The 24,810-nt window shown below is 42.1% G+C and overlaps 1 protein-coding gene across 1 annotated transcript; it reads left to right on the top strand.

Annotated features, from left to right (window-relative positions):
• Positions 1–6,776: 6,776 nt before the first annotated feature.
• Positions 6,777–10,223, top strand: LOC100342841 (developmental pluripotency-associated protein 4). Its single transcript, XM_089301828.1, has one exon. The coding sequence runs from the start codon at positions 6,962–6,964 to the stop codon at positions 7,859–7,861; it is 900 nt and encodes a 299-aa protein (XP_089157954.1). The 5' UTR covers positions 6,777–6,961; the 3' UTR covers positions 7,862–10,223.
• The last annotated feature ends 14,587 nt before the right edge of the window (positions 10,224–24,810 follow it).

A 24,810-nucleotide genomic window follows, 5' to 3' on the forward strand; every position in this document is an offset into this window, starting at 1 on the left:
TCCTTGCCAATGGATACAGTGTGGATTGCAGAGGAAGGACACTGCAGAGGGCAGAGACATGTGCAGCAAGGGTGCATAATCAAGGCCTCCGTGAAGAGTGTCTCATGTGAACTCAGAGGTCTCTCCCTACTTCTGCCCCCAAAATGGGCAGATTGCTATGATTCTCCTACCCCATGCTCTAAGCCTCTACATGGGGTACACAGAAAGAACATAACTTATTTCTCTGTGAACAGGTCTATGGACCAAGGGTAGCTACCTCAGGGGATAACATGGGTGCCTGGCATTATTCAAGATTCTGGATTTGAGTGCAACATGGGACATTATGACTATTGAATTACACCATAAAATATGAGTATCATTTGGATTACCATGAGAAAAAAAGGAAAGTTGGGAAGCCTATGAATGTCCAAAGAGGGCAAAAAAGATAGGTCTGAAGGTTAAGTTCTACCACAACCAGTGCCATGCTGAGAAATACAAATGAAAAAGATTATCAGGGCTGGTGCTGTGGCGTAGTGGGTAAAGCGGCTGCCTGCAGTGCTAGCATCCCATATGGGCACTGGTTTGGTGAGTCTTGGATGCTCCACTTCCAGTCCAGCTCTTTGCTATGGCCTGGGAAAGCAGTAGAAGATGGACCAAGTCCTTGGGCCCCTGCACCCACATTGGAGACCTGGAAGAAGCTCCTGGTCCCTGGCTTCAGATCAGTGCAGCTGTGGCTGTTGCGGCCAACTGGGGAGTGAACCATCAGATGGAAGACTCTCTCTCTCTCTGCTTCTCCTGTGTAACTATGACTTTCAAATAAATAATAAATAAATCATTTTTTTAAAAAGGAACTTATGGGATATGTACTCCATGGAATACTGACAGAGGTTAAAAACATCATTTAATTTGCAACAAAATGGATAAAACTGGAAAACATCATACTTAGTGAAATAAGCCAGTCCAAAAAGGATAAATACCATATGTTCTCCCTGATCTGTGATAACTAATAGAGCACCTAAGGTAATCTATAAAAATGAAATTTACACTTTGAGAAGCAATGACTGAATAGCCGTTGTCTCAACTATTGAGGAAGAGTTTTTTTTTTTTCATATTATTTGTTGAAATCTTTAATTAGTATAGTTAATCATATGTGTATAAAGTTATTTGCAAATAGATCTTAGTGAAATAAGAATGCAAATAGCAGGAGAAAGAAAGGGTGTAGGAGTGTGGGTGGGAGGGTGGGTATGGTTGGAAAAATTACTATGTTCTTCAAGTTTTAATTATGAAATGCATGAAGTTTGTATTCCTTAACTAAAAGGTTTCTGGGGGAAAAAAGATAGAAGAGCATTCCAGGAAAATTTTCACTCTGATGATTTGGGTCAAGGCTACTTGGTAGTAATATTTAAAAAGAAAATAAATTATGTGTTTTTCATCTTATTTATTTTTAATGATTAACTGATTTGTTTTGAAAGACAGTTTTGGGAGAGAGGAGAAAACAGAGAAAGATCTTCCAGCTGTTGCTCCACTCCCCAAATAGTGTAACAGCCGGAGCTGGGCCAGACTGAAACCAGGAGCCAGAAGCTTCATCTGGGTCTCACACATGGGTGGCAGATGTCAAAGCACTTGGACCATCTTCTGCTGCTTTCACAGGTGCCCTAAGCAGGGAGCTGGATTGGAAGTGGAGCAACCAGGAAACAAACCAGAACCCATAAGGATGCTGTCATCCTAGGCAGCTGTTTAACCCACTATACCACAATGTCACAATGTCAGCCCCAGGTTTTCAATTTAGAATTGTGTGGCATGAGGTGCCATTTGGACAGCTACAAAGAAACAGTCAACAGGGTGTAGATATAGTGGTATACATGCTGTGCAAGAAATACAAGTTGGAAGGAAACAGACATGTCAGACCAGATAGGGTCAAACCTGTCAATGTGAATTGCAGAGTGGAATCAACAAGATACCAGTAAAAAGAGAAGAAACCATCAGTGATGTCATGATACAAACAGGATGGCTTCCAGAAGGCTGTCTAGTAGTTTCAACTATGGCAAGGCAAAAGATTCTAGAAGTGAGGCAGTCATTTAGGCTTGTGCCCTAGTCCTACAATAACATTTCTGGCTGTGCTTCCAGCACTGGCTCATAATTCTAGATATTTGCAAATCTAGACACCAGAAGTCAGTGCTGACAACTCAACCAAGTAGGCTTCTGCAACTCAAGTGAGAGGCCAGGACTGCATTCCTGGCTCTCAGCTATGACTTTGTTCCAGCCTTGGCTGCTGTGGGCATTTGAAGTGTGAATCAGTGGATTAAAGGTCTCTCTCTCTCTCTCTCTCTCTCTCTCTCTCTCTGTGGCATAGTAGGCTAAGACTACACCCATGGTGCCAGCATCCCATATGGGCAACAGTATGTGTTTCTGGATGCTATTCTTCTTCTTTTTAAGATTCATTCATTTGAAAGTAGAGTTACAGAGATGGAGAGACAGGTCTTCCATCCACTGGTTCACTCCCAAAATGGTCACAAACAACTGGAGCTAGGCCAATACAAAGCCAGGAGCCAGAAGTTTCTTCCAGATCTCCCCCTGTGGACACAGTGGCCCGAAGACTTTGGCCATCCTCTACTGCTCTCCCAGGTTATAGCAAAGAGCTGAATCATTAGGGGAGCCACTGGGACTCAAATCACTGCCCATATGGGATGCCATCATTGCAGGCAGAGGCTTAACCTACTAAGCCACAGCACTGGCCCCAGTTGCTCTTCTTCTGATCCAGCTCTCTGTTTATGGCCTGGGAGACCCAGAGGAAGCTCCTAGCTTTGGATCAGCCCATCTCCAGCAGTTTGGGCCATTTGGAGAGTGAACCAGTGGATGGAAGACTTTTCTGGGGCCGGCGCCGCAGCTCAATAGGCTAATCCTCCATCTGCAGCACTGGCATCCCAGGTTCTAGTCCCAGTTGGGGCGCCGGATTCTGTCCTGGTTGCTCCTCTTCCTGCCCAGCTCTCTGCTGTGGCCCGGGAGTGCAGTGGAGGATGGCCCAAGTGCTTGGGCCCTGCACCCGCATAGGAGACCAGGAGAAGCACTTGGCTCCTGGCTTCGGAAGGACACAGCGTGCCGGTCCTAGCGGCCATTTCGGGGGTGAACCAGTGGAAGGAAAACCTTTCTCTCTATCTCTCTCTCACTATCTAACTCTTCCTGTCAAAAAGAAAAATGGAATAATTTGACCTGAAAACATACATAACATAACTTTGCAAGTATGAAATATTCCTAAGTAGTCTCCTAACTATGGAGAGTTATTTAAGGATGTGCAATAGATTCTGTCCTCTGCACAATTTCTGATCTGATCCATGAAACAATCTCAGCCTCCAAAAAGCTTTTGAGGACACCCTACATTAACAATTCCAAATATAACCATTTTAATTAATTGTCTGAGGTAGCCAATTCTTCTCTAAGTTTCAACACAAACCATGTAAAAAGTCTTGTAGCTGTGGCAATAAAAAAATTGAGACCAACGTACATTCAGCTCAGATGGCTTTAGATCTTGCAGCCATGCTTACTTTATCTTAAATAAATCCTGATTCTGAATTATATTTCTTTATGCTTTTCCAATTTATTTAACAAAATCTCAGAAAGCTCTTAAAATACAATGTGAAAGAAGCTAAGGAACAAATAAACAACTTACTGGCAATATATTTATTTTCATTGGACTTGGCCACATGTTGAGGTCTCTAGAATCTTATCTGCAAGAGGAATTACTTGGAGGGAGGGGTGAGACAATCTAGATTCTTCCATGATTCTACTGTGCTAGCAAGGTCATGAAGGAAATGTATATAGAAAAATGGGCATAGTAGCTGGGCAACAAAAATAAAGTACCCTACCTATGGAGGAATATAGGTTTTACACATGGGAAGAGCAGAAAAGACCCTGAAAGAGCACACACAACTCTACCAATCACTCAGATTAAACATAGACTATTGTTAGGCTAATTAAAATATTAATTTGTTACCAATTCTGTAAAAAAAATCAATGCCAGGGCCATTACTGTGGAGCAGTGGGTGAAGCACCAATTCCAGTACACCTGCTCCACTTCTTATCTAGCTCTCTGCTATGGACTGGGAAAGCAGGGGATGAAGACCCAAGTCCTTGGGCCCCTTGCAGGTACATGGGAAACCTAGAAGAATCTCCAGGCTCTTGGCTTCATATTGGCCTAGCCCCAGCCAATGAGGCCATTTGGGGAGTGATCAGCAGATGGAAGACCTCTCTCTTTGTGCCTCTGCCTCTCTGCAACTCAGCCTTTCAAATAAATAAATCATAAAAAAAATCAATGTCAATGCATAGAAATAATTTATAATGTTCATCACGATTGTTCATATAAGTAGCAGTACACATTATGCTTTCACTAGTATCCATGTTACACAGAAAATTACTCAGGCAATACTGTTTTCCTTACAGTATTTTATGTATTTAAAATTCCATAAAAGTATGCAGCTTGAAAATCAGTTTTTGGCCATAATTATATCTACAGGAAAAATTGACATAATATACTAGCACAGCTCTCTGTAACTGTTCCATGTGACACTCCTTCCTGTATATAAATCTTGACATAATCCTTCACCACAGGGACCCCCTGACATTTTCCAATTCACTTGCTCTAGTCCATGAGACAACAGTAAATATCATACCAACACAGTTCAAAAAGTATCTTGCCTTTGGAAGTTTGCCTTCTGGCATAGCAATCATGTAGAGAATCCTGAGACTTGCCTGTTTGACACATGGGGCCTAGGTCACAGGCTGCACAAACCAGACATTAGAAGGGTAGGTTTTATGATTCAGGAGGTTAAGCTACTTCTCTGGACATACCACATCACATACCAGAGTGCTTGGTATGTGTCCTGGCTATTCCGCAGCTCCAACCCAACTTCCTGAAAAATTTTTTTAAGATCTATTTATTTATCTAAAACACAGAGTTACACAGAGAAAGGAGAGGCAGAGAGAAAGAGAGGGAGGTCTTCCATCCACTGGTTCACTCCCCAATTGACTGCAATGGCTGGAGCTGCACCAATCCGAAGCCAGAAGACAGGAGCTTCTTCCAGGTCTCCCACAGAGGCATGGGGCCATAGGACGTGGGTGATCTTCTACTTTCTCAGGCCATAGCAGAGAGCTGGAATAGAAGTGGGCAGCCAGGACTCGAACTGATGCCCATATGGGATTCCAGCACTGCAGGTGCTGACTTTACCCACCACACCACAACACTGCTCCCATGAGTGTTCTTTTGAGTCCACAGCTCATGGCTCAAAACTTGGTTTCCTGCCATCTACATGGGATACCCACATGGCATTCCTACCTCCCTCACTGTTGTGGGCTTGTGTAGAGTTATCCAGCAGAAGGAGGGTCTTTTTCTCTGCCTTTCAAATGAATAAATTAGTAAAACAGTATTGATATGTGATATGGAACCCTGGGTTGCTACCGCCACTGGTTAAAACCCTGGTTCCTCCAATTCTGATCCAGCTCCTTATTAATACACCTGGGAAAATATCTGAAGGCAGTCCAAGAACTTAGGCCCTTTCTACCCACTTGGGAAACCTGGATGGAGTTCCTTTCTTCTGACTTTGGCCTGGTCCAGTCCTAGCCACTGAAGCCTTTTTTTTTTTTTTTAACAGGCAGAGTTAGATAGTAAGAGAGAGAGAGAGAAAGGTCTTCCTTCCATTGGTTCACCCCCCAAGTGGCCACTACGGCCACTACGCTGCACTGATCCAAAGCCAGGAACCAGTTGCTTCCTCCTGGTTTCCCATGTGGGTGCAGGGCCCAAGCACTTGGGCCATCCTCCACTGCCTTCCCAGGCCACAGCGGAGAGCTGGACTGGAAGAGGAGCAACCGGGACAGAATCTGGAGCCCCAACTGGGACTAGAACCCAGCGTGCTGGTGCTGCAGGCAGAGGATTAGCCTAGTGAAGCCATTTGAGGAGTAAACTGGCAGAGAGAATATCTGTCTCTCCTTGTCTCTGTATAACTCTGCCTTTCAAATGAACAAATAAATAAATCTTTAAAAAACATACTGGTGTGAGTTAAGCAATCTTGAAGGCAGCAGCCTCAATTAAAGCAGTAGACAACTAGAACCTCATTTGTGATCACAGGTACCACCAGCATATGAACTGCCTAGCCACCCAAAAATGCTTAGTAAGAATTACAAATAAAATGGGTGTATTTTATAGCTGTATAATTTTTATTTATTTGCTATAAGTCAAATGCATATGTATGTATATGCATTCTAGTCCCCGACCGGGACTAGAACCCGGTGTGCCGGCACCGCAGGTGGAGGATTAGCTTATTGAGCAGTGGCGCTGGCTGTAAATGAATCTTAAAAAAAAAAAGAATGACACTGCTGCCTTGCCACAAAAAAGACAAAAAAAACTAAACATGACTTGTAAATTAACTGTGGTAAATTAACACTACTCAAAAATAAATAAATAAATCAGGATGTGTGACATTTACAAATCATTTGACATGTCAATGTACCTCATCATAGTTCTAGATATCAAACATGACAAACTAGGTTTCACATTAATTGTAAACAATAAAGTTTTTTTTTAAAAAATCACAGTAGGCAGGACACACTCTGGTATTTGATGTGAGCATCCCAAACAGCAGCTTAAACTGACATAGTACAGTTCCTGCCCCAGCAGCTCCTAGTTTTGAGTTAGCATTTAAGGAACCAGCACTTGAAAGCATTGTGTCGGTTTGTGTCTCTGACTGAAAGAAATAAAATAATAAATAAATTTGGCCCCCCTCTGCTATCTTCTCCCTATTTCCAAACTTGGCAACACAAAGCCACCACAAATGTGCACTATTAAAATAGAGTTGCTTTCTGTGGACATTACAGGGAGCTTTGAGGGTAAGAAATGCCACTTGTGGGACTCTCTGAAGAGCACTCTTAGGCTAGGGACCATCGTGGAAGCGAAAAGACCTTTCTTTTTATCAACTTCATTTGTCTTCCAAGTATGGAGAATTCTAGAGGCAAGGAGAGAACCGCCACAGGATGGTTGAGGGAAGAAGAACAGTGGGCCTTAACTCAACCAAGCACATCTTTACCAAGAACATCAGAAAAGGAGGGGAACAAACGAAAAAGATCTATGAAAGATAATAAAGTTGCCTGTCCTAAGGAAAGGGGACAGTGTGATGGCAACCCAAAACCTCGGAAGAAGGTACCAATTCCTCCGTTACCTGTAGATCTGCCACCCATCGACCTGGTTCACAGAGACATTTTGCGGGCCTGGGGTCAAAAGCTGAGGTTAAGCACTAAAGGCCCGAAAATAGATCTGTATAAGCGACTATGTGAATATGCTTACCCACACCAGAAGCCTTGTTTACAGGCTATTCCCAGCACAGCAAAGGAGGTCAAGATCAAAACATCCTTACAAATAAAATCAAAGGTGGGCAAAGAGGAAACATCCCAGGAAAGTGCTAAGAAAACAATGTGTTCCGCGGGGACCGACCCCCCTGAAGTGGCTCCTCCACTCCAGGAGGGAGTACCTGTGCTCCTGGAGGACGTGAATACAGTTGAGGTGACAACTTCTGCCCCAGAGGCTGTGCTGGCCTCTTGGGCCAGAATTGTCGCTGGTGCTGGGAAGAGGAAGGCAGTGGAAACACCCCCAGAGGCCTCCGGTGACAGATGGTGTGTGGTCCATGGGAAAAGTCTCCCTGCAAACACACATGGTTGGGTTCAGCTGCAGTTTCATGCAGGACAAGCCTGGGTTCCTGAGAAGAAAAAAGGAAGAGTGAGTACACTCTTCTTGCTTCCTGCAAGTAATTTCCCACCCCCATACCTGGAGGACAATATGCTGTGCCCCGAGTGTGTCCACAGGAATAAAATCTTATCAAAAAGCCTTCAATGGGACTAGAATATCAGGATTTAAAGGACATTTACAGCTTCTGCTTCCTTCTTTGACATCATCTAAGTTCTTGAGGAGTAGGGAGCCTGCGGAACCATAGCCATGACTGATGATGTAAATTCAAGGCCCATCCCCTCACAGACCTACCTCTTCAAGAACTACTGGTCACGTCACTACAAGCAACTTTGCAAAGGTACCTCTTGGGCCACCAACACCCTCAACAGGGGCATCTCTGAGTCCATTGTGATGGTTGTGAGCATCAAGCACCCGGAGATCATCCTGCACTTCCTGCTATCATGGGAAGACAAGACTGTGTCCGTTTGTGTTTGTGTACTCCAAACAGGCCTGTGGGGTCTCCCATCTTGTGGTTCTTTTCTCTGTCACCAGCAAAGGAAGTTCATAGCTGAAGCAGTGGTTTCCTGTCCATTCAGCAAATAGTCCACGAGAGCATATAGGCTCTTGAGCTCAACCTGTTGCCTCTTCGTAATTCTGTCTACTGAGATCATGCGTCATATTGTCTGGGTTAGCATGCAGCGTTACTCAACTGCTTTCCATTAGAAAACTAAATCCAGCTTGTAGATTCTGTTTTGTTTCACAGGATTGTTTATCCCCTTCAGCCCTTTCACCCTCTCTTTGTGTGAGCAATAGTGCCTAGAACAGACAGGGGCCAAGTGGTGACAGAAGAGCCAAAAGAACTGAGTCAGGATCAGGACAGAGATCTCTTTCTAGCTTTCACCTGCCAACTTCCTACTATGTGTCAGGTATGATGACAGTAAACAATGGCCACTGTGCATCCTGGCATTCAGAATTATTTCATACATGTTAACATGACTAACGAGTTTCTTTGCTCTCTGAGGGATTATGCATCATTTGGGGAGAAAGCTCGTGTTCTGCTATGTTGTCTGGTTATACCCAAGGTCATTTACTAATGTTCCCTGCTGCTTGATTCTGTTAATGTGATGTGTTCTTTCTCCAGACCCCACTCCTCCTCTCCCTCCTGTGCTCCCAGAATACTTTCAGAAGGAAGAGAGACAAATAATTAAATCTATTTTTTAAAAAGGATTTATTTATTGTTTGGGGCCAGCACTGTGGCATAGCTGGTAAAGCTGCTGCTTAACAGCACCAGTGTCGCATATGGGCATTGGTTCAGGTCCTGGCTGCTCCACTTCTGATCCAGCTCCCTGACAATGAACCTGGGAAAACAGTGGATGATGGCTCAAGTACTTGGGCTCCTGCACCCATGTAGGAGACCCAGAAGAAACTCCTGGTTCCTGGCTTCAGGACGCCCCAGCTCTGGCTGTTTTAGCCATCTGGAAAGTGAACCAGAGGATGGAAGGTCTCTCTCCGCCGCCCCCCTCTCCCCGTAACTCTGTCTTCAAATAAATAAATAAAACCAGAAGTTAGGAGCCTCTGTGGGTCTCGTGATTGCAGCAGCTCAGGCACTTGGGCTACCTTCTGCTGCTTTTCCAGGCCATTGGCGGGGGGGTGGGACAGGAGTGAAGCATCCGAGACTCTAGCCAGTGCCCATGTGGGATGCTGGCGTCACATGCGGCAGCTTCACCTGCTATGCTACAATGCCCACCCCCAAATAATTGGATTCGATTACTTTTGCCCCAGATGAGTTCCATGGCAGAGGGAGGATAGGGTATGATGATTGAGCTGCTGTGGGGGAGCCCAGAGAAGATCTGCATTCATTCCCCATCTGAATGCTAAAGTCACAACCATGCAGATAGGTCTGGGCCCACAGCTATGTGTGGTGTGAACAACATGTGAAATATAATAGGAACAATAGAAATCTGGAGCCAGAACTTCAAATTTTCCTTGGTTCCAGAAAGGAATGGAAGACTCCATGAGCAGATTCTAAAGTAACTGAGCTGAAGACAGGTTTAGCAAGATATCATTGGTAGAGGCAAAAGGGTCTGTAAAAAAGAAAAACAGTGAACTCCTTGACAGGAATCAAAGGTGGATGTGACACATCTCCTGAGGAGGGATAAAGGGACATTTTTAAATTCCAATTTATTACAGTGGCATTAATTTACCAAAAAATGTTCCATATAAATTTCTGTATGTTAACAAGTTAGAGCTTACAGATAAAAGTTGAAATTTGGCATCTTAATTATGTATACCTAGTACCAGAAGGAACGGTAAACATTGAAATGTGTTTGGCATGATGCAACGGGAAGTCAAACATCACTGGTCATGTGAGTCTAATCACAGGGAAGCAATAGGTCCTGCTGACACTAACTATCTCTCTACAGTCATTAAGTAACCTTAATACTCAGATGTACTCTTTTCCCCATTTCTAATAAGCATATCTTTACAAAATAAATTATGCTTCACCATTAAAAAAAAAAAAAAAAAAAAAAAAAAAAAGAAATGCCACTTGTGATAATGGCATTGCATATTGGAGTACCTTGTTAGAGCCTGGTTATTCCACCTGATCCATCTTCCTGCTGATGTTCATCCTGAGAGATGATGATCCAAGTTCTGAGTCCCCTGCCTATCTGTGTAGATGCAAATACAGTTGGGTGCTGGCTCTAGCCTTGCCTAGCCACAGTTGCTGCAGGCCCCTGGGCAGTGAGCCCGCAGATGGGAAGGTCTTTCTGTCTCTGCCTTTCAAAAAATAAAAATAAATAAGACATTAAAGAAAAATGACAGCTAAAATAGGTTATTTTAATGAATTCAACCATATCAGTTTAAATGTGAATTATCTAAATGCACCAAAAGACAGAGATTGACACAGGAAAAATAAAACCAGACACAACTTTTGTGTGATCGATAAGAAAAAAAATTTTTTTTCTTTTTCACATCATACAATTGAAGAATTTCATGCTCCATGAAGATAATAACAATCTAACACTTAAATAATAGAACAGCATTTCTAAATAAGTTGGCAAAGCATAAGTAAAAGGCAAAAAATAGGGCCAGTGGCTTAAACCTCATTTTGTGATAGCTTCTGATCTCACGTGCTTCACTTACAATCCAGCTCCTTGCTAATGCACCCAGGAAATCAGAAGAACATGGCCCATATATTTGAATTCTTGTCATGCATCTAGGAGATCCAGGTGGAGTTTTAGGTTTCTTGCTTTAGCATAGCCCAGCTCCAATTTTTGCAGTCATTTGGGGAGTAAGCTAGCAGATTAAGGTTCTTTCTGCCTTCTTTCTCTATCTCTGTCTTTCAAATAATAAAAATTTTTTGACAGGCAGTTAGTGAGAGAGAGAGACAGAGAGAAAGGTCTTCCTTTTCCATTGGTTCACCCCCCCCAATGGCCACTGTGGCTGGCACGCTGTGCTGATCTGAAGCCAGGAGCCAGGTGCTTCTCCTGGTCTCCCATGTGGGTGCAGGACCCAAGGACCTGGGCCATCCTCCACTGCCTTCCCAGGCCACAGCAGAGAGCTGGACTGGAAGAGGAGCAACTGGGACAGAATCCGGCGCCCCGACCAGGACTAGAACCTGGGGTGCTGGGGCCGCAGGCAGAGGATTAGCCTAGTGAGCCATGGCACTGGCCATAATAAATATTTTTAAAATAAATAAAAAGCAGCAAGTTTCTACAAATGTATTAGAGAATGAACTCTGGGTAGCATTCTGCTTAACACGAAGTTCACCAGGGAACCCGTGTAACCATAATAAAGTCATGTTCCTTACCCTTTTCAGATTTTTAGCTTAATGCAGACATTTTCTCTTCTTCTGTTTTGTGAACATTTGAATTCAGAATTTTGGGAACATACTGAAAGTTGATTTAGAATGTCAAACTTGGAGCTGTCATTGTGGTGTACCAAGTAAAGCTACTGCCTTCAGTGCCAGAATCCCATATGGGTGCCAGTTCAAGACCCAGCTGCTCTCCTTCTGATCCAGCTCTCTGCTATGGCCTGGGAAAGCAGTGGAAGATTGCCCAAGGCCTTGGGCCCCTGCACCCACAGGGGAGACCCAGAAGAAGCATCTTGCTCCTGGCTTTGGATGTATAGCCAACCTTGGTGTGCACCAAATGCATTTGCTTGTCAGATCTGGCAACACTTAGCTAAGGTGGATTTCACTTGCCTTTGCAAAAGTTTTGTTCCCTACACAAGGAATCCAGGATCAACCCAGCTAACAAGGAAACTCTTCAGCTGATGCACCTGACAAAATTCAAATTACAAACCAATGCTTGACTGACACCTTGGTTTCCCAGTAAATCATCAGAACACAAAGCCTGAAAAATCTGCCAAATCATCAATTAACTAGACTCAAATTTTCTAATCTCACTGTAGTTACTCCTTTTTCCATTTTTTTTACTAGCTTATGGGCAGGAAGAGCACATTTTGGATCTTGAGATCTCTTTCCCCAAGACTATTTAGTCCTTGAATTAAACCTTTATCCTCTAGCCAACTCTAATCTCTGGGGAATTGGTCTAGTAATAAAAATTATTTGATTAATAAAGAAATTACTTAAATATCTTAATAACAAAACTATCTTTTCAACTATTAAATTTAAGTATGGAAACCTAACAAAAGTAGAGAATGAAGGGGCTGGTGCTGTAGCTTAGCAGGTAAAGCCACTGCCTGAAGTGCCAGCATCCCATATGGGTGCCATTTTGAGACCTGGCTGTTCCCTTCCTATCCAGCTCTCTGAAGTGGCCTGGGAAAGTAGAAGATGGCTCAAGTCCTTGGACCCCTGCACCCACATGGGAGGCCTGGAGGAAGCTCCTGGCTCCTGGCTTTGGATTGGCACAGCTCTAGCCATTGCAGCCAATTGGTGAGTGAACCAGTGGATGGAAGACCTCTCTCTCTCTCTCTGCCTCTCCTTCTCTCTCTCTCTGTAACTCTGACTTTCAAATAAATAAATAAATAAATAAATCTTAAAAAGCCAAAAAAAGTAGAGAATGAGATTTTGACAAAACATAAAATGTCTTTTCCTCATTTAATAATCAGAAATGTAAATATTCTCTTGTAGTCTGTTTATTTTAACAAGCTGCTCAACCAGATAACTCAGAAATCAAACCTGATGATAAAGTACTAAAATTTAATTAGAAATTAGAATAGTGTTGTTTCCAAAGGCTTGGACTCTGTCCCAAGTGCCAATTAAAATAATGAGGACATGGTTTTGGGGAGAATAAAACAGAACAGTTAATCCTTTGCAAGGACACAGAAGTCTATCAAATCTCAATGATAGTTACCAAATAATCAGGCCCTTGCTGCTCAGATGGTCAATTCATCAGAGTGTTGGTAAAAGGAAAGGGTTAATTTAAAAAATCCAGTACTCTTGGGGGAAAGAGAGATCCCCCAATCCAAAATGAGCTCTTTCCCAACAAGCCAACAGGACAGTTGCAGAGTGAGGTTAGAAATAGAACAATGAGTCTATTTGATTACCAATTATGCAGATTTTCATGCTTTGTTCTGATGAGGGTCCTACCTTGGCAAGGGAGTGTAGCATGGATCCCTCAGCTGGCAGTTTCTTGATATGGAGCTCAACATCAGTTGGGAGAGCTCAACATCAGTTGGGAGGAGACTTTCTTTAGCTGGGTCAAAAGTCTGCCATTCCAAATCATCCCCTTTCAGTGGACTCCTAAAATTCTTATGAAAACAATATTCACAAGACTAGGGTTAGAGTAGATGCCTTCATGAAGGTAAAATGTGGGAAGGGAAGGTGCCTTTATTATGGCTAATACTTCCTCACTATCTAAGTTTTCTGATCCATATGTATGGAATAGGGGAATTGACTCCATTCTGGCTACTTTCTGCTGAATGAAAGTAATGTAGGGGAATTTTTGGAATGGAAAATTGACATTGTTTTGACCCTTGATTTCTCCCTTTGAAGAGAGATAAAGGCAAGAACATTTGTTTAGCTTCTGGCTCATATGTTCATTTGTAAAGTTTCTGTAACATAGTGACTTTAAACCCTAAGTAAATTCCCAATAATATTATTAGAATGTTAGCCCTAATTTAAAATTCCTCCTAAAATAGACCTGGTTCCAGATGGTATCCAGGAAATGAATTTGAAAACCAGTCTCTACCTCCTTGAGAAAGGGGAGCCACAAAGGTAGTTTCCGCATGTTTTACCTTGCAGGTGCCTTATCATTCGCAGTAATAATAAAAGCAACAACATATTAACATTACTCTACCTAAACAGCAAATCATAAAACTGTTGGCAGCTTTCACTAAGAATTTTTAACCTCAAGTAAGTAAAGCCATTGACTAGGGCTCAGTTTGTAGGTCAGACATAGTATTAAACTGGATGGGCATGTTAGCTAGGACAATGATCCCAGAGCTATTGGGATTTTATACACAATATCTTGTTTTGATGGAGGCACAAATTTCTTCTTTGGATGGCCATGGAGGTGTTTCAAGCCATTTGGCTTTGGGGGATTGCCTTCCTCAGTAGGGAAATTTAAGCTCAATTATCTCTCCTTCACCATCTAATAGGCACCTGCATAATAAGAAAAAGCATAGCTTCCTACCTCTTTCTCTCTCTGTAACCCTGCTGTTTAAATAAAGAAAATCAATCTTTTAAAAACAATTAATTCCAGATCCAAATTTCTAAAGGGGATGTCAATCACATACAGGCTTGCTGGACTACAGTGTTCTAAGCATCCATGCACATGTTCCTCGGAAGGCTTTAGAAGAAAGGTGGCTGACACTCATCGTTTTTAGATTAATGAGCAGGTCATGTGACTGTGAGCTGGGAACCTCCCTGTTGTTTATGAGGTTGCAATAGTGAGATGGGCTGTCCAAGAGTGAACTGCTCTGCTTCTCCATAGTACATCATCAGTGGCTGTTATTCTTACATGCATTAGGCAGTCTTGGCTAGCAATGTCCAGATTTTTAAATTTTTAAATTTTTAAATTTGAGTCAGTATTCTGAGTCCTATTTCTTGCTTCTTGATTACCAAGAATTCCAAGACCTATCTCAGATCTGAAAACCCCAGTATGGGTGCTGTATATAGATTCTAGCATAATGTGAGAGTATAAGATGAGAGATCTCCAAACATTGTATTTAGTTAGTATACCTTAGAAATAGTGGCAGTCTGTAGAGGTTGCAAATCTACCTACCAGGGGGGTGAGACATTTAAGGGATTTTAATAATTCCCCAAAATATATTAAAAGGAAAAACAGCAACATAATAAAGGCTGGCTTCCCACGAGTCCTAACCCTATTCATCTTCCTGCACTATACACCCTCACCCATCCGTGATCCGTACCCACCCTGCATAGCTTGTCTGGGCTGCAGCTGAGAGAAATTTTGTGGGGAGCTGATGAAAAATGCCCTAAACAGCACATTGACATAGGAATCAGCCCATAAGACCTTTGGATCTAGCTGAAAAGCCCATGACACCATTTCAGGCATGAAAAGCTAAGATGCTGTGGCAAAAAAAAAAAAAAAAAAAATCTACATGAAGAATCTCTGTGAGTTAGACTTCAGTGGAAAGAAGGGGCCATCAAAGGAGGTACCTTTCTCTGAAGGGAGAAGAGAACTTCTACTTTGCTTATGGCCCTGTCTAAATACCGACAGTTTGTGGACTCAAAAGGCTTCCATAGCCTTGGCAGCACATGACAAGAGCCTCAGGTGATCACTGACTTCATAATTAAGAGTGTCAATGTTCAATCAACAACAGGAGTCACTGTGCACTTGCTTCCCATGTAGGACCTCTGTCCTTAATGAGTTGTACTATGAGAATTAATGGTAAAACTTGTCATCTTCAAAAGTACTTTATACATTGTGTGTCTGTGTACGAGCAAACTGTTGAAATCTTTACTTAGTGTAGAGTTGGTCTTTGGTATATAAAGATAATTAAAAATGAATCTTTATGAAGAATGGGATAGGAGAGGGAGTAGAAGGTGGGACAGGGAGGAGTGGGGGTGGGAGGGTGGGTATGGGGGCAAGAACTAAAACTGTATCCATGAAATTTGTATTCATTAAGTAAATGCTTTATATATGGAAAGGAAAGTAAAGGAAGGGAAAGGAGAGGAGAGGGGAGGGGAGGGGAAGGGAAGGGAAGGGAAGGGAAGGGAAGGGAAGGGAAGGGAAGGGAAGGGAAGGGAAAAAAAAGAGCCAAGAATGGGACAAATATCCCTGAAGCTCCTACATTTTCTAAATTGACAAGGACTCCTAACTGTCTCCTTGGGCATCAACAGCCACAGACACAGTTGCTGGATGGTTTAAGGGATTTAAATGTTTACTCCATCCCATTTAGCAGATCTCTCACAAAACCTCTACTATAGGAAATCCACTTAACAGGGGCTGATGCTGTGGCATAATGGGTAAAGCAGCCACCCGCAGTGCCAGCATCACATTTGGGTGCCAGTTAGGGCCACTCCCTGCTGCTTCAGTTGTGATCCAGCTCTCTGCTGTGGCCTGGGAGAACAGTGGAGGATGGCTCAGGTGCTTGGGCCTGCATCCAGGGTGGAGGGAGTCTGGGAGGAATCTCCTGACTCCTAGATTCAGATCAGCCCAGCTCTGGCCATTGCAGCTACCTGGGAAGTGAACCAGTGGATGGAAGACCTCTCTCTCTCTCTCTCTCTCTCTCTCTCTCTTTCTCTCTGCCTCTGCTTCTCTGTAACTCTGCCTTTCAAATAAAATAAACATTTAAAAAAATCCACTCAACAGCCAACTTCTCTTAAATTTAACACACATACAGGACATGCAGTATTATAATAGAACACCACTTTCTTCTTAGTAATAGGATTGTAACTATAAGCTGCTCAATCAGCCACAATGCAACTCAAGGTGCTTTTGGATGGAAATTAAATTGAACCACTCGTATTTCACCAAATGAATACTCTTCCAAATTGGTGTGTGTGAACCTCTGGATCTCCTCACATCCGGAGCTGAAGAGGCAGCCTGCTACTCTGCATGGAGCAGGTAGCGGCGCAAGCCAACCTTCAGAGCTGTCCCTGAGCTGTAACCCCACTGTCTTTGTGAGTGTGTGTGTGTGTGCATGGGCCCAGTGTGTGCAAACCTCTGGATCTCCTCGCACTTGGAGCTTATGCACCAGCTCACTAGCCCCCTTGCTAAGCGACACAAGGTGACTACGAGATGCTCCAGCCGAAATGCCGCCTCACCACCTTGCCTGGAGTCCATATCAGCCTACTGCCAGAGTAGACCACAGAGGCAGACCAGGCCTCTGAGCAGGGGACCTCTCCGACTTCTCTTCACCTTCCACTGCAGTTTAGTTCACAGGTTCCAGAGCAAAGAAACAACCTGATATGTGTTAAATATCCTCCAGGAACAAATCTGAATGAAACCTACTTTTGTTCTCAGGAAAATAGATTTTTCTTCACCTTCTACTGCAGTTTAGTTCACAGGTTCCAGTGCAAATATGGAATAGGAAATAATCATCAAGAACATGAACATAAAACTCACTTGCTGGGACTGGCCTTGTGGTACAGCACATTAAACTATCACTTATGATGCCTGCATCTCCTATCAGAGTGCCAACTTGAATCCTAGCTGTGTTCTTTCTGATCCAATCTCCTAACCTGTGCCTAGGAATTAGCAGATAATGGCCTGATTACTTGACTCCTTGCCACCCACATGAAATACTCAGATGAGGTTCCTGACTCCTGGCTTCAGTCTGGCTTAGGCCCAACTGTTGCAGCCATTTAGGGGAAGGAACCAGTGAATAGAAATCTCTCTCTCTCTTTATTCCTCCCCTATGTATGTGTATCTCCTTCCCTCTCACTCTGCCTTTCAGCAAAATAAATAAATCTCTAAAAAATCTCCCTTCAGGATCAAGCATCTGGGGGATACTACACTTTAGGAGGAAATGGACTGATTTGTTCAGAGTACTCAAAGCAGCTTCTTTATATCCCAGTTCTTTCTCTGTCCACACATTTTTATAGCACTTATGACAGCATCAGTGTGAGTTTTCATTCATTTTCTCATATCTAGTGTGTGACCTATTACAAAGCAACCTTCCTGAAGTCGTGGGACCGAGCCACAGAAGCCCCAGTGCTCCAAGGGGAGTGCATGCCACACAGACAACAGCGGGGAGACTTGGGACGCTCAGGGCTCCGAGCCCACACATCGGCGCTGGAAGGGGAGGTGAGCTCAATAATCCGAGACATTGGTGGGGAAACGGGGGTCAGAATCTAGAGGGGGGCCAGAAAGTGCAGCAAACTCACTACCGGAAAGAAGGAAAAAAAAGCTTCAGGGTTTCTCTTCCCCCTAACCTAGCAAAGGTTACAAGACTGGGAGGCTAGAAGAATTCCCAAGAGACAAAGAGCAGGCCTGCTCTCTGGATTTACATATCAATGGGGGAGAGCTAAGGAACTGAGTCACTACAATTCAGTAGCCTAGGCAACCCAGTGGGAGTCCAGAGGAGCCAAAGACTGGAAGCTAAATACCATCAATTCTGCACAGCCCTGCCCTGTGGTGTTACTTACCCCCTGAATAAATAAAATAAATAAATAAATAAAAAGAGAGAGATTTACCACGCATAACCTGAGGGTGTCACCTTTGCACACCCTTAACCTGGAAGAACCAGGCAGAGCTCTCAGGCCGCACCCATCTCAAGCCTCCAAGGCTCCTCCAACAGCAGGCAGTCCACTTAACACGGACACAGTATAAAAAAAAAAAAAAAGAAAGAAAAAAAAAAATGCACAGTGAAGCAAGAAGAATTAACTATGCCGAGTAACAAACACAGAAATAGAGGGAGCAAGATCAACGATGACACTATGATGCCTCCAAATAAGCAAAACACCCCAAGCCAAGAGTATGAAGATGATGAGATAGAAGAAATGCAAGATACGGATTTCAAAAAATTTATGATAAGAACATTTAGAAGTTTTCAAAAGCAAATCCTTGAACTACAGAAATCCTTAATGGACAAGATTGAAAATCTCTCTCGTGAAAACGAAATTTTAAGGAAGAGTCAAAATGAAACTCAGAAACTAGTAGAACAGGAAAGTGTTATAGTGAAGAGAAATCAAAATGAAATGAAGAGCTCAATAGATCAAATGACAAACACATTAGAAAGCCTTAAAAACAGAATGGGTGAAGCAGAAGTGAGAATATCGGACTTAGAAGATAGAGCACAGGAAAACATACAGTCAAACCAAAGAAAAGAAGAGGAAATTAGAAACCTAAAAAATATTGTTGGGAATCTACAGGATACTATTAAAAAAACCAACATTCGAGTTCTAGGAGTTCCTGAAGGCATGGAGAGAGAGAAAGGATTGGAAGGCCTTTTTAGTGAGATACTAGCAGAGAACTTTCCAGGTTTGGAGAAGGACAGAGATATCCTAGTACAGGAAGCTCATAGAACCCCCAATAAACATGACCAAAAGAGATCCTCACCACGACACGTGGTAATTGAACTTACCACAGTGAAACATAAAGAAAAGATCCTAAAATGTGCAAGAGAGAAACGTCAGATTACTCTCAGAGGATCTCCAATCAGACTCACAGCTGACTTCTCATCAGAAACCCTACAAGCTAGGAGGGAATGGCGAGACATAGCACAGGTGCTAAGAGAGAAAAATTGCCAGCCCAGAATATTATATCCTGCCAAGCTCTCATTTGTGAATGAAGGTGAAATAAAGACCTTTCATAGCAAACAGAAATTGAAAGACTTTGTGGCCACTCGTCCGGCCCTGCAAAATATACTTAAAGATGTGCTACATCAGAAACACAGAAACACGGCCATCAATATGAAAGAAGGGAAAGAAAGAACACCTACCAGTAAAAGAGCATGGGAAGCTCAAAGCATATACTAGAAAATATTTCCGGGAAAATGGCAGGGCAAAGTCACTACGTATCAATAGTCACATTGAACATTAATGGTCTGAATTCTTCAGTTAAAAGACACCGTTTAGCTGACTGGCTCACAGAACACAACCCAACTATTTGTTGCCTACAAGAAACACATCTCTCTAACAAAGAGGCATGCAGACTGAAAGTGAAAGGTTGGAAAAAGATATTCCATGCCAACAGAAACCAAAAAAAAGCAGGTGTAGCCATATTAATATCAGACAAAATAAACTTTAATACAAAAACTGTTAAGAGAGACAAAGAGGGACACTATATAATGATTAAGGGTTCAATTCAACAGGAAGATGTAACTATTATAAATGTATATGCACCTAATTACAGGGCACCGGTCTATTTAAAAGATATGTTAAGGGACTTAAAGGGAGATTTAGATTCCAATACAATAGTACTGGGGGACTTCAATACTCCACTCTCAGAAATAGACAGATCATCCGGACAGAAGATCAACAAGGAAACAGCAGATTTAATTGACACTATTGCCCAAATGGATCTAACAGATATCTACAGAACTTTCAACCCTGCATCTACAGACTTCACATTCTTCTCAGCAGCGCATGGAACCTTCTCTAGGATTGACCACATACTAGGCCATAAAGCAAGTCTCAGCAAATTTAAAAGAATTAGAATCATACCATGCAGCTTCTCAGACCACAGCGGGATGAAGCTGGAAATTAGCAACTCAGGAAACCCCAGAAAGTATGCAAACACATGGAGACTGAACAACATGCTCCTGAATGAACACTGGGTCATTCAAGAAATCAAAAGAGAAATCAAAAACTTTCTGGAAGTAAATGAAGACAACAACACAACATATCAAAACTTATGGGATACAGCAAAAGCAGTATTGAGAGGCAAATTTATAGCAATAGGTGCCTATACCAAGAAATTGGAAAGGTACCAAATAAATGAGCTTTCAGCGCACCTCAAGGACCTAGAAAAACTGCAGCAAACCAAACCCAAATCTAGTAGGAGAAGAGAAATAATTAAAACCAGAGAAGAAATTAACAGGATTGAATCCAAAAAAACATTACAAAAAATCAGCCAAGCGAGAAGCTGGTTTTTTGAAAAAATAAACAAAATTGACACCCCATTGGCCCAACTAACTAAAAAAAGAAGAGAAAAGACCCAAATCAATAAAATCAGAGATGAAAAAGGAAACATAACAACAGACACCACAGAAATAAAAAGAATCATCAGAAATTACTACAAGGACCTGTATGCCAGCAAACAGGAAAACCTATCAGAAATGGATAGATTCCTGGACACATGCAATCTACCAAAATTGAACCATGAAGACATCGAAAACCTAAATAGACCCATAACTGAAACAGAAATTGAAACAGTAATAAAGGCCCTCCCAACAAAGAAAAGCCCAGGACCAGATGGATTCACTGCTGAATTCTACCAGACATTTAAAGAAGAACTAATCCCATTTCTTCTCAAACTATTCAGAACAATCAAAAAAGAGGGAATCCTCCCAAATTCTTTCTATGAAGCCAGCATCACCTTAATCCCTAAGCCAGAGAAAGATGCAGCACTGAAAGAAAATTACAGACCAATATCCCTGATGAACATAGACGCAAAAATCCTCAATAAAATTCTGGCCAACAGAATACAACAACACATCAGGAAAATCATCCACCCAGACCAAGTGGGATTCATCCCTGGTATGCAGGGATGGTTCAACATTCGCAAATCAATCAATGTGATTCACCACATTAACAGACTGCAGAAGAAAAACCATATGATTATCTCAATTGATGCAGAGAAAGCATTTGATAAAATTCAACACCCTTTCATGATGAAAACTCTAAGCAAATTGGGTATAGAAGGAACATTCCTCAATATAATCAAAGCAATTTATAAAAAACCCACAGCCAGCATCCTATTGAATGGGGAAAAGTTGGAAGCATTTCCACTGAAATCTGGCACCAGGCAGGGATGCCCACTCTCACCACTGCTATTTAACATAGTTCTGGAAGTTTTAGCCAGAGCCATCAGACAAGAAAAAGAAATCAAAGGAATACAAATCAAGAAGGAAGAAGTCAAACTATCCCTCTTTGCAGACGATATGATTCTGTACTTAGAGGATCCAAAGAACTCTACTAAGAGACTATTGGAACTCATAGAGGAGTTTGGCAAAGTGGCAGGATATAAAATCAATGCACAAAAATCAACAGCCTTTGTATACACAAGTAATGCCATGACTGAGAAAGAGCTGCTAAGATCAATCCCATTCACAATAGCTACAAAAACAATCAAATACCTTGGAATAAACTTAACCAAGGACGTTAAAGATCTCTACGATGAAAATTACAAAACCTTAAAGAAAGAAATAGAAGAGGATACCAAAAAATGGAAAAATCTTCCATGCTCATGGATTGGAAGAATCAACATCATCAAAATGTCCATTCTCCCAAAAGCAATTTATAGATTCAATGCAATCCCAATCAAGATACCAAAGACATTCTTCGCAGATCTAGAAAAAATGATGCTGAAATTCATATGGAGGCACAAGAGACCTCGAATAGCTAAAGCAATCTTGTACAACAAAAACAAAGCCGGAGGCATCACAATACCAGACTTCAGGGCAGTTGTAATCAAAACAGCATGGTACTGGTACAGAAACAGATGGATAGACCAATGGAACAGAATTGAAACACCAGAAATCAATCCAAACATCTACAGCCAACTTATATTTGATCAAGGATCTAAAACTAATTCCTGGAGCAAGGACAGTCTATTCAATAAATGGTGCTGGGAAAACTGGATTTCCACGTGCAGAAGCATGAAGCAAGACCCCTACCTTACACCTTACACAAAAATCCACTCAACGTGGATTAAAGACCTAAATCTACGTCCTGACACCATGAAGTTATTAGAGAACATTGGAGAAACCCTTCAAGATATTGGCACAGGCAAAGAATTTCTGGAAAAGACCCGGGAGGCACAGACAGTCAAAGCCAAAATCAACTATTGGGATTGCATCAAATTGAGAAGTTTCTGTACTGCAAAAGAAACAGTCAGGAGAGTGAAGAGACAACCGACAGAATGGGAAAAATTATTTGCAAACTATGCAACAGATAAAGGGTTAATAACCAGAATCTACAAAGAGATCAAGAAACTCCACAAAAACAAAACCAACAACCCACTTAAGAGATGGGCCAAGGACTTCAATAGACATTTTTCAAAAGAGGAAATCCAAATGGCCAACAGGCACATGAAAAAATGTTCAAGGTCACTAGCAATCAGGGAAATGCAAATCAAAAGCACAATGAGGTTTCACCTCACCCCGGTTAGAATGGCTCACATACAGAAATCTACCAACAACAGATGCTGGCGAGGATGTGGGGAAAAAGGGACACTAACCCACTGTTGGTGGGAATGCAAACTGGTCAAGCCACTATGGAAATCAGTCTGGAGTTTCCTCAGAAACCTGAATATAACCCTACCGTTCGACCCAGCCATCCCACTCCTTGGAATTTACCCAAAGGAGTTTAAATTGATAAACAAAAAAGCGGTCTGCACCCTAATGTTTATTGCAGCACAATTCACAATAGCCAAGACCTGGAACCAACCTAAATGCCCATCAATGGTAGACTGGATAAAGAAATTATGGGATATGTATTCTTTAGAGTACTATACCGCAGTAAGAAACAACGAAATCCAGTCATTTGCAACAAAATGGAGGAATCTGGAACACATCATGCTGAGTGAAGTAAGCCAGTCCCAAAGGGACAAATACCATATGTTCTCCCTGATCGGTGACAACTGACTGAACACCAAAAAGGAAACCTCCTGAAGTGAAATGGACACTATGAGAAATGGTGACTTGATCAGCATAGCCCTGACTGCTAATGGACAACTTAATACATTATCCCTCATAGTATTTTTTTTTGTCTGTTCTACTTAATATGACTGGTTTAATTCTGTAATTATCACACAGTTATTCTTAAGTGTTGAAAATTAACTGAAATGTGATCCCTGTTAAACATAAGAGTGGGAATAAGAGAGGGAAGAGATGTATAATTTGGGGCATGCTCGGGCTGACTTGCCCCAATTGGAAACATACCAGGGGATTCCAATTCAATCCCATCAAGGTGGCATGTGCCAATGCCATCTCACTACTGCAAGTGATCAATTTCAGTTCACAATTGATCATAATGAAAGGACTAAGAGTCAAAGGGAGCACATAAACAAGTCTAGTATCTGCTAACACCAACCGATAGAATAAATAAAGGGGAGAGTGATCCAACATGGGAAGTGAGATACTCAGCAGACTCATAGAATGGCGGATGTCCTAAATAGCACTCTGGCCTCAGAATCAGCCCTAAAGGCACTCGGATCTGGCTGAAAAGCCCATGAGAGTATTTCAGGCATGGAAAGCCAAGACACTCTGGCAAAAAGATCTCTGTGAGTGAGATCCCAGTGGAAAGAACAGGTCTTCAAAGAGGGAGGTGCCTTTCTCTGAAGGGAGGAGAGAACCTCCACTTTGACTATGACCTTGTCTAAACAAGATAAGAGTCGGAGAACTCAAGTGGCTTCCATAGCCTTGGAAACTCATAACTGGTGCATAGGGAGATTACTGATGCCATAAACAGGAGTGTCAATTGGTAAAGTCAACAACAGGAGTCACTGTGCACTTACTCCTCATGTAGGATCTCTGTCCTTAACGTGCTGTACACTGAGGCTTAATGCTATAACGAGTACTCAAACAGTATATTTCACTTTGTGTTTCTATGGGGGTGCAAACGACTGAAATCTTTACTTAATGTACACTAAACTGATCTTCTGTAAAAAAAAAAAAAAAAAAAAGAAAGAAATTATCAATTCCCAACTTGACTCTCACTGGGATTAAACATGACAATAGGTCTGATCTGATTTCATCATCATTTAAAAAAAATCATCTATTATTTTTCACTTTATGTTTCTGTGTGGGAGCAAACTGTTGAAATACTTACTTAAGGTATACTAAGCTGATCTTCTGTATATTAAGATAATCGAAAATGAATCTTGATGTGAATGGAAGGGGAGAGGGAGTGGGAAAGGGGAGGGTTGTGGGTGGGAGGGACGGTATGGGGGGGAAGCCATTGTAACACATGAGTCGTACTTTGGAAATTTATATTCATTAAATAAAAGATTAAAAAAAAAAAAAAAAAACAAAGCAACCTTCCTGATTGTATGTCTTTTGCTTCTCCATCCCAAATACTTAGA

This window comes from Oryctolagus cuniculus, chromosome 8, assembly GCF_051225735.1.
Source record: "Oryctolagus cuniculus isolate XC-2025 breed Fujian yellow rabbit chromosome 8, ASM5122573v1, whole genome shotgun sequence".
NCBI lineage: Eukaryota > Metazoa > Chordata > Mammalia > Lagomorpha > Leporidae > Oryctolagus > Oryctolagus cuniculus.